The 10,600-nt window shown below is 41.2% G+C and overlaps 1 protein-coding gene across 2 annotated transcripts; it reads right to left on the bottom strand.

Moving 5' to 3' along the window:
- Nucleotides 1-4,694: 4,694 nt before the first annotated feature.
- Nucleotides 4,695-10,402, bottom strand: RPS21 (ribosomal protein S21). 2 transcript variants are annotated; one of them, XM_030009467.2, is made up of 5 exons: nucleotides 8,558-8,651; nucleotides 7,464-7,527; nucleotides 5,654-5,725; nucleotides 4,938-4,993; nucleotides 4,695-4,757 (listed from the first exon to the last, which is right to left on the bottom strand). In XM_030009467.2, exons 1-5 carry the CDS (start codon nucleotides 8,605-8,607, stop codon nucleotides 4,748-4,750), a joined length of 252 nt encoding a protein of 83 aa, XP_029865327.1. In that variant the 5' UTR covers nucleotides 8,608-8,651; the 3' UTR covers nucleotides 4,695-4,747. The 2 variants fall into 2 exon arrangements, with proteins under 2 accessions (XP_029865327.1, XP_040978396.1); XM_041122462.1 differs by lacking the exon at nucleotides 4,695-4,757 and adding an exon at nucleotides 9,541-10,402 and having other exon boundaries at nucleotides 4,963-5,552.
- Nucleotides 10,403-10,600: the final 198 nt, after the last annotated feature.

Genomic DNA, 10,600 nt, shown 5'->3' with positions numbered 1-10,600 from the left:
TGGGTGAGGTAAAAAAAAATCCAATAATTGTGAGAGACAGCCCTATGAGCGCTGGGGGAGGACGGGGAGCTCTGGGAGCCAGAGCAGGTATTGCCCTGAAGCCGAACCTAAGAAAAGGGGGTGGTAGGGGTTTCTGGCCATCCAGCTCCGTTTTAATAAGCAGTAAATTAATTTTCCTGTTTTGCCCACGACGCTAATTGGTAAGCGATCTCCCTGCCTTCACCCACGAGCTTTTCCATCTCATTTTCTGTCCTGTGGAGGAGGGGGAGCAAGGGAGCGGCTGGGCGGGCGCCTGGCAGCCGGCCATGGTCAACCCGCCACAGGACTGCAAAAACGAGCGAACGCTCTGCTCCCAAACTGAGGGTCCCGCGTCCTCAGCAGAAGAGGCACGTATCTGCTTTTCTTCACAGTCCCAGTCCAGTAGAAAGAAACCACGGAACACGATTTATTAACACATTAAAGCTCAGGTACGTACGCTGCAGAATAACATGCTTGGTTCAGCCTGGCCACATTTGTTTTACTCACTATTGGCTATGTGAGAATAGATGTTAAAATAATACCTTTTTCATCATAATACATTTAAAAAAATTCCTATTGACCTTATTAATTATTCTTAATTCTTAATCCTGCAGTTCCTGTTGAGGATTTAGTCAAGAACTCCTGGCTAATATTAAACAATAGTGTATTTCCCAGCAGCAAAAAAACGCCTGATTAGTTTTCTATATTTTTTCTGTGGCTGATTAGTCCAACGTACATATGGGGAAGCTGCCTCCCCTGGGATGCCTCAACACAAAAGGTCATCAATGAATTAACTAAAATCAAAACCTGCCTTAACCTGTTCAAAGTAACGTTTGCAGCAGAGCTGTTTTTCTCTCTGTGTATCACCAAGACTGACAGCAACTGAACAAAACAGGAGATAGGAATAGACAGCTCTCCCTAACATCCAACTGAAAACCAAAATTGCTGCCAAATCTAGTGTAACAGCTTAGCTCAGTCCTCTAGGTAGGCGTTCAGCAGCCTCCAGCATCACTGCGTGCTTTAGAAAAATAAACTATATCCCTCACAAGCTGTCCCAGCTTCCTTTCTGTAGGGAGCACTAGTGAGACAGCCTCTGCTCCATACAATCCTTGGGAGGTTAAGCTGGGAAGAAGAAAGCAGCAGTAATGGATATACACGAAGGTTAAAGACACTTTTGGCCTTTTTTATTCCTTTTCTGAGTCACAGTGCTCCTTTCTTCAGTGAAGCACGAGTGATGCCAGGGAAGCTCGTTGCCTCTTGTCTCTTCCCAGCCTTGGCAGCGTTTTGCCTGTTTGGCACCTTGCAAGCAAGGGTGATGTTACCAAAGCTGCTAATTCTGTGGCCCAGCAATAGAAGATGCAGTGGCCTCCTAACCCTGGACCTCTAATCACAACACACTTACAGCTGAGATTGACTAAAGCTTTTCAGCACCATGTAGTTCATTAAAAGAATGTCAAGGCTCAAAAGAAAAATCAGGATTATGAGGCATCTACAAGCTCCTACCAAAAAACCCCCAGGTGTTTTACGGAGTAGATAGGCTTGTCTGAGCAGCAAAATTTTGGCCAAAGACACTAAAATAGCCCCAGTTAAATCAGATGTCTTTAGGATGCCACTGCCAAGTCCTCGTAAGTAACAGAAAAGAATTTCACGACTTGGTGCAATGTAACCATGTAAGGGCAACTCTGTCCATCTTGTACAGTACAAGTACAGTTCATTCCCTTTCATGGCTCTAGAAGATCTGAACTATTCCTGTCCCAGGAAAACAAAGAACATTTTACATCACAATACTAGAAAATGAAACTCAAAATTGTTTTTTTAAAGGGACACATTCTCCCTTGTTAAGACTCTGCAGAAATTTTTGTAAGACTTCATGTGCCATGCAGTCTTGCTGGTGAAGACGATGTGAACTTCAGAAAGCCTTTAGCACAGCACTAATCCATTTCCAATTGAACTAGGTTTTAGGGTATGGCACCATAACATTTCATAAGCTTATTTTGAGAAGAAATTAATGAAAAAATAATTTGTTTCAATTTTTTAAAATTCTGAAAAACAAATGGCAACAATCAGTATCCCAAAGCAAAGCAGAAGTGTAAATTTGGTATAACTGTATGCTAATGGAGTTTTATTGCTTAAAAAGACATCTGAGAGACCTCAAGTTCATCTTGAGCTTTTAAGCTGTCAGTTCACTTTGCCTTATAGAGGAATTCCACTGAAATCCACATGGATGAACAGAGTCGCAGGGGATTAGAAGCAAGTCAACAATATTTAAACTCTTTGGTAAATGAGGGATTTACCAGCAGTAAACAGTTACTGGTTTTATTTAAAGTTCTACCCTAATGCCAAGGCAGAAGCAGCTAATTTAAGATATGTCAGAAAGAAACATCAAGTCCAATTAAAACTTATCTCCTTTTACTGTGTGCAAAGGAAAGTAATGAGGATTGGACATAAGCCAAGCCAAAATCTCTCCAGTTTGGAGACTGTATTTGTCTTTCCAGAAAGTGTTTTCAGAGATTTATCTACTGGAAAAATGAATTATTTCCAGGAGAATCACAACTAACAGTCGTCCCCGCCCCCCCCCCCCTTTTTTTTTTTTTTTTGTTTAATGCATCTTTCATGGTTGACTTAGATGTCAGAAGAAAATAGCTCAAAAATAAAGTGTGGGTTCATTTTTTTTCTGCTTGTGGTATTTAAAACGTATCTCATGAGCTTTCTGTATTAAGTTCAACATGAATTCAACATGAAGCCTTTTTTTTGGTCTTTTTAGCCGAGTTCCCCCTTACTTGAAACATTCAGGAGTTTATCTTTTAAAAGATCTATCAGCTTGGAGGAGGACTAGTAAATTCAAGCATTGACAGTGGGAAGACAGCATGTGCAACCAAAGATGTTTTAGTTTACAGCTACGCTAAAAAGGGTTAGCAGCCTTTTTAGTTTTCTCTGATGAAATTGCTTCTGAAACAAAGGTTTAGTCACGTACTTCATTATATCCACACAGTGGCTTACACTTGAAATCCTAATTCACTTAATGATTTGAAAAAAAGATTAAAATTAAAAAACCACACCACACTGCAACTACACATTAACATGGCCTGATTTTCTCTGCTTAGACTCAATAAACATCCATGGTGTCAAGACAGGATCTTCCAAAGAAACATGCTGTGTTTTGACATGTCTGGGAAGTAAGAAAAATACAGGTAAGGAGAAAGATACTACACTTGGGTAGTTCAGCCATCCTCCTCCTTAGTTCAGAGGCGATAGCATCCCTATTCCAGGCTCTCCTGAGAGAAGCCTAAGGCTTAAGTTTCCCACACCCACACGCGTCCACAGTAACTTGCAAGTAAGTCAGAAATAAGCCACATGGTAACCAGCTCTACATGGAGACAGCTTACAGCATAAACAGGAAAGCATCACCAAAACAGTTTGTATCACTTGAGAAAACTTTGAGAGAGGGCCTATGCAGAGATTTGAGTAAGGACAACTGCAAACATTGGCCTAGAGATGATCCCACAGGAGCGAACATGGTGTAAACTCGATACAACCTCTCTCAGTAGTTCTTGAGAACACACAGAACACACCATCTGAAGGCCAGCCTGTGTATAGTTGTAGATACTATGAAATTGGTAAAAATGTGGCTGACAGTGGAAATTTTCAATACTAGTGACATCACACTAGCATATTTTAGAAGTACCAAAACCATACATGACATTCTATTGAGGTGATAAGCACCAACTGACAAATAAACCTGCTGTGTGCAAACAAAATCTACCAACACAAGAGCAGCACCTGGAAGAATGGATATAGCCCTTGTATCCCTCCTGCAAAAGAGAGACATTATACCACTAGAAAAGACATCGTGCTTTTCAGTCCTTGTGGAATTACAGCCAAAGTAAATCAGAAATCTCTTTTCCCAATAGAGGTGCCAATGATTTGAATTAGACACTTTAAGACACAAAGTGTCTGCTCTTCTCTGAACACCCTTTGCCTTTCTTATACCCATATCTTAGTGCCAGCAGTTCCTCCTAGCTTAGCACTAACTGCATTCAGTTTCTCAACTTCTGCAGAAAGTAGAGGAAAATAAACATTGTGTAGAGCTTTTGCAATTTAATACAGAGCTTAACGCTGTTAAGACATAACAAAGTCGTAATACTGCCAAAAGCACTATGGCCCGCTAGCATGAGACGCAAGATCCCAAAGGTTCATTAGTACAGCTATAGCACTTTGAGCACAGCACTTTCCAAATGCAATACCAAAGCTGAATGTGAAGAGCTGATCAAAGAAGAAAAAAAAAAAAAAAGGCCATGAAACAACATACTTCTGGCATATTTTGGCACACAAAGCAGGAGCAAGTTCAGAGGTGTCAGAATATAGTACTGCAAGGTCTAATTCAGCAAGCTGAATTAGATTGCTATATTGCAAAATATTCCGTTACAGACCAAGAAAGGAGTTGAGCTACAATTGCAAAACTTATTAAATCTGGAAAAGAAAGGTGATAGGGAACCAAAGAGTGAAGTGGAAATTCTTGATTTTCAACTCTGGCACTGCTTTACAAGCTGATTTGTTTTAAGAATTCATAATCATAATCTGTGTATCTTTTGAAAACACACATTTCTAAGTCTTTTAAGACTAGCTATAATAAATCCACTGATGTTTATGAGTTGAACAAAAGACACAGCACAATACAGGTTTGAACTGTTTATTTTATATCAGATGTTCCATACCAGAGGTTCTTCAGTTAGAAGTTCCTAGAAGAAAATGAAACAAACATTGTTACAAACCAGTTTGCTTCAACAGCTCAAGTAAATATTTTTGACCGACTGTGTAGTCATCCTATAAATGCAGTGTACACATTTTCACCCTAGAAGTTGGATTTGGGTATGGAAGTTACTCCTTTAAGAGTTAGAGGATAATATAAACATACATACTTGGAAACAATTCCATCATTTTTTGCCAGACGCAGAATGGAGTCATCCGATTCACCCTTTAAAAAAAATAAAAGATGATTATGAAGTGACCAAATAATTGCTGATACACATTAAAAAGAGAGGCAGCTGCAGCATTTAATGCTGGTAGTTAAATGCAGAATGCTTTCCACAGATCACTACATTTTATATGCACAGATTAGCATTTTCAAAACAAGCTGTTAATTATTTGTCATCCTTTAGGGTAAGAAATAGTTTTAACTTGATAAAATATACACTTGCTTTAATAAGATATACTTCTGGGTAAGCAGACTTTTGATGAACTCTAAGAAGCTTCACACCATGTTTAAGTTATGGTAGTATCATCTCTAATAATTGTAAACAACAGATAAAAGCCAGACATTAGTAGCTTGGTACATTCTTGGAAGAAAAAAAATCCACTTGCATCCTTCACTGATTTAAAAAAACAAACAAACAAACAAAAAAACCCCCCATACATAATTCTACAAACCAAAGGAATGAGGAAAAAACCAGAAGAAACTGATTCTTGCAAGTGAATTTGGTCATATCTTCACTCTGTCTTCACTATCCCCACAAAAGCTCTTCCTCTAGAATGAGCTGAAGGCACATTGTGTTTTCAGGGCCAAATATCAATCTAAAAAATTACTAATCAATATAAAAAGATGCACAATCATTTTGTAGGTCAAGAAAGTACTTACCATTCTACGAATTGCTCCACAAATGGCATACGTTTTGAACTGGCCATTTACTCTGCCTGTTACCTTGTCAACCTGTAATTACATGCAAGTTACTCCACACAGATTCTTATAAAATGTTATACTCTTACATCACACTTGCCAAGCACGCAAAGATAAAAATTGCTTGTTAAATTCTGCAAATGTTTTTCTGCAAACTACAAAAACCCAAGGCAAATATTGAAGTTAGAAAGACAGCTATAGAATATCTTTTCCCAGCAAATTTATAGTTTATTACAAAGCGCAGCTATAAAATTTAACGGATCAGACAGCGTAACAAGAACACCATAGAAAATGGTGGCTAAAAAAAGGAAAATGCTTGAGTTCTTAAAAAATGTAAAAATTCAATGTAAAGTTTACTTGTGGATTTTACTGCCTTTGTTAATTTTTTCACGTTTCTTTTCATTAAGATCAGTATTAAGGAAAACTGAAGTGCAAAGGGGAAAGAGACAGACTTGTTACACAGGTAGAAAAATGCCCAAGCTGAGGCACACACATTGTCTCACTTCCTCCAGTTGCTGAGAAATTTAACAGGAAAAAAGACTAAACAATATAAACCATTAAATTAAAGAGTGTAGTGAATCCTGTAATACTACATGGGTTTGTTTTTGAGTTCTTCTAATCTCTGATCCTTTGAAAACAAGGAACAGGGATCACTGAAGGAATGAAACATGGTGAACAAGAAAAATATTCGCCTTAACATTTACAGAAAATCGCAAACAGAGCATTTTTTAAAATGATTTCTTTAGTCAGATAACACAAGAGATTCAGTTGTTTAAAAACACAGGACATAAGTCTTGTAGTCTCCCATTCAAGAAGAAATAAATCAAGCTACATAGCTCAAAAGCTATAGGAACATTGTGTCCACAGAATTCCTGCAAGGTGAATACCAATAAACAAATGGAGGGAAAAAAAGCACACTGAAAGGAGTTTAAATTAACTGGAGCCCACGTGCATTAACTGGGATCCTGCAGGAGTCAAGTCTACTGTGGTTTTCTCAGCATTTACGTTAAGCTTGGAGGGATTCGCAATAACGTTACCTTGAAAAGATGAAATTAAACTTAGACAAGAACAAATTCCCTACGTTACAGAAAGAAAACTAAATGTACAAGACCAAGTCAATACAAATAACCAGCATGCCTCAGGAAAAATTCTAAGCATATAATACCCCAAGCACTGAGTTAATGAAATGATAATGCTGCACACAAAACACACAAGCAATCTCACTTGTCACCTATCAAGAGCACCAGTATCAAGAATTAACAGAAATGATTCAAGCAAAACACGGAAGATGGCATTTTAGTTAAGCAAAGTGGAACAGAAATAGAGTTCTGCTCTGCAAACTGTATCTTTCTTGAAGGTTGGACAAACTAGAAAAAGCACAGAGATCAACAAGAATAAAAAAGTTAAAAAACGGTGCACAAAGACAGCCTGAAGAACAGTACTTTCTTACAGACAGGTGAAAGCAGAAGGCCAAGGAATTTCCTAATTTATAACTCTAAATATCTAATTAGGAACTTCTATCTAGTCAAACAGTTAACAGACTATACAGAGCTTTATGAAATTCCCTATAATGAGTATTTTCCAACAGGCTGAAAAATAACCAGGGGTGACATAGTAATATATTTCTATGTTTGAAAGCCCTCAAGCTCTACACTTATATGGTCTCTAGTGAATTATTTAGAGATGCAGCACAAGCTGTTATATTTCTTAACTTCTGTCAAAAGTTTATAGGTGTAGTTCTCTCATCACGTTCTTCTGCTATGAAACTTACCTCAGAAATATTTATCTGAATAGAAGCGTGATCCTTAGCACCAATTATTCGGTTGCTAGCAGAGCTAAGGAATAAAATAACAAGATAAATTTAAACAAAAGGAAACAGACAGTGACAATGAAAAAAAAGAACATTAAGGCCAAATCTACATGCAAATTAAAGCCGCACAAGAAGTTTAGACAGTAACAGTTTAAGCTTTCAGTGCTCAGAAAATTAAAATACAGTTTTAAGTACATTTAAAGGAGACTTTCAATTGGTAGCATCATGCTAAGTTGCCAACTATCCCTTCACTTTGGTTTTTATATGCCTAGTTCACCCCTACACCGTGCACACAGCAGCACACGCCTTCAAAACACACAGAATAAAAAGTTTTTCTTTTCTGAAGTGCAAAAAATACAGCAATCAAGGTAATTTATGAGAATGCAATTTCTATGCCTTTTTCATTCGGAGCCATTACAGCTGTCAAAAGATGCTCAGGTTGCAAACCCTCAAAAATCACGTTGTAAAAACTGTTCGACTTAAATCTAATAATGTGCATACAAATGGTTTATTTTTTAGCGGTTTTTCTTTTTTTAAACACACACATTCACAAAAAACTTCTCTCTGTCCATTTACTAGAACCTCAAAGTTGTACTTAAGATGTGCTACCAAGGCAACAAGCGATGACTTAACAGGTGCACAAGGAGAGCTTGTCGCACGGAAACACGAGCGTATTACAAGCACGCACATTTACTTCTGAAACGAACCACATATGAGCTGTGACTGCAGGGCTGACAGTTACTCAACAGAAGATGCATAGTATTCTCATGAACTTTGGTCTTTGCTTCACGTATTTAAGGCGTTTAGAAATACAGAAACAGACAGAAAGCAGGCGGGGGTTTTGGGGTTGATTTGGGGGTTTGGTGGTTTTGGTTTTTTTTTTTTGGCGTTGCCCCCCCCCAGATATTCGCTACTACGGAAAAAGCTGCTTCTCCATAGACCGTTTATCGGCCTCTGGAGCGGTTCAGTGCCACGGTCCCAGCCCCTCGGGGTACGCACATCGCGGACCCACCGCCCCCACCGGCACACCCTCACCGCCGAAGGGAACCGCTCACCATTTCCGAGGGACGTAGAGATCCACAAACTCCCCGGCGTCGTTCTGCATCTCGTTCGGCTTGCCGCTGAGGCGCAGGCGCCAAGAACCAATACCTACAAGGCGCAAGGCAAGGCTCGGCTCACGGGCCGTCCCCTCAAGGCCTGGCTTACCCAGAGTGCTGCCACCCCCGGTCCCCTCCCGCGGGGAGCGGGCCCAGACCCGGAGCACGCCGCCCCTTCCCCCCCGAGCCTCACGGCAGCCCAGAAACCGAGAAAAGATCGTCCCCCGGCTCCCCGCGCCGCCGGCCGGGCCGCCCCGGCCTCTCCCTACGGAGCAGCACCGCCAGCCCGCTCCTACCTCGCGTGCGCCGCGGCGGAAAAGAAGGACCGGCGGCGGAAGCGGAAATACGCCGAAGGAGCGGAACGCTTCCGGCGTGGCGGCGCGACGTCCGTTGCGCGGGCGCGCAGCCGTTAAACGGTCGCCATGGCGGCCCCGTCCCCGTCCCGTCCCCCCCCCGTTCCCGCTGAGGCGGCCCCGGGAGAAGGGCACCGGCACCGTTCAGCCCGGGGGACGGAACCCCCCCCCCCCCCCGCCGGGACCGCCGTTCGTTGAGAGAGGGTGAGGGTACGGTGAAGCTGAGGGGAAGGGACCGGAGCCCGGAGCAGGCCGCGGGAGCAGCCCTGAGGGCAAGCGAAAGACCATTGCGAAACGAGACGTTTGGTTACAAAACGCGTACCAAAAACAGTGTTTATTTCACAGCATCTTAATTTCACAAGGTCAGAAAGGGGGGAAAAAAAAACCAAACCCAACCAAACAAAAAAAACCCAAACAATGGAACAGGCTACAACTCAGACTTTTAAATAATGGAGTAAGACAAAAACGTAACAGTATCGTTTACATAAAAATGTACAGCCTCTTATCAAGAGGGTTCTCCATCAGGGAGTCAGCCCATCAGCATTTTTACACGGTTACAGAGAGCTAGAACCCCCCCTCGGCACAAACCTTGAAACCTTGTTCCTCGTCGAAGCAAGAGGAGCTGGGCTGTGAAAACGTCAAGCCAGCACCATCCACGCCCTGTTTTGCATCCCGCTTTCAGTTTATTAATAGATAACGTAGTAATAGTCCTTTGCCACATGGTGGCAGCTTTTAGGTGAAAAGATAAATATTCCCACACAGGACTGCAAGCTACACTTTAGAAACAGAAAAATCGACACCTATACATACACACACACACACACAGAGATCACCGTATCCCTGCAGAAGGACTGTTTCTGCACAGAGAGCACAACGGAGGTACTGATGTACGAGCCGCAGACAATGCCTCTGGACGGCATCAGCCCGAAACCCACGCTCCGCAGGAGACACGGGCGCAGCGTTCACTCCACCGCATCGTTTTTGGCCAGTGCTCCAAACAGCCTTTGAGCTCAAGAACACTGTGTGTGCCCAAGCCCACGTTTAGAGTAACCTTTAGACAACATTCAGCTTTCTGTAATTTAATGCTCCTTATCCCAATTTGTTCTTCTGAAAGAGAAAACAAAAGCTTGCCGGTTTATGATGTGAAACCATAGATTCTGGGAGCGTAATGCCCACTGCAACTAGACAAACTTCCACTGAATAGAGACTGCAAAGTGTTGCAAACCAAAATGCAGGTTTTTTTTCCTTAGATGGTGAGAAAGGAAAGTTAATTTTGTCACAGAAAACTCTTTATACGCTAACTAAAGAAGTTCCCAGAGAAAGACATTTTCCAATTTCATTCATACTAACCAAAGTGCTTTACTCATTTTGGAGACACCATGTGAGAAATTTCTTCGCTCAGTTCTACCTCTGTCCCCTCCCCTAATGACTTTAGGAAGTGGTGGACCACTTCAGTTGTCTTCACCACTGTTTGCTAATTTGAAGGCTCATTATATGCTAGATGTTTAGTGCGTCACTATTTCTTGCATGCAAGGACAGTTATATTCAGTAGAATGTTTAACTAGTAGGCAATTTTTTTAAACCTTTTGGAAGATAACTGGCAAGCTTATTGTCTAACTTATTAGCTACCACCTCACTTACATAGACA

The sequence above is a fragment of the Aquila chrysaetos genome, chromosome 3, assembly GCF_900496995.4.
Source record: "Aquila chrysaetos chrysaetos chromosome 3, bAquChr1.4, whole genome shotgun sequence".
Classification (NCBI taxonomy): domain Eukaryota; kingdom Metazoa; phylum Chordata; class Aves; order Accipitriformes; family Accipitridae; genus Aquila; species Aquila chrysaetos.
Note: the sequence above shows the minus strand (reverse complement) of the source record. Positions and strands in the feature narration are given on the sequence as shown.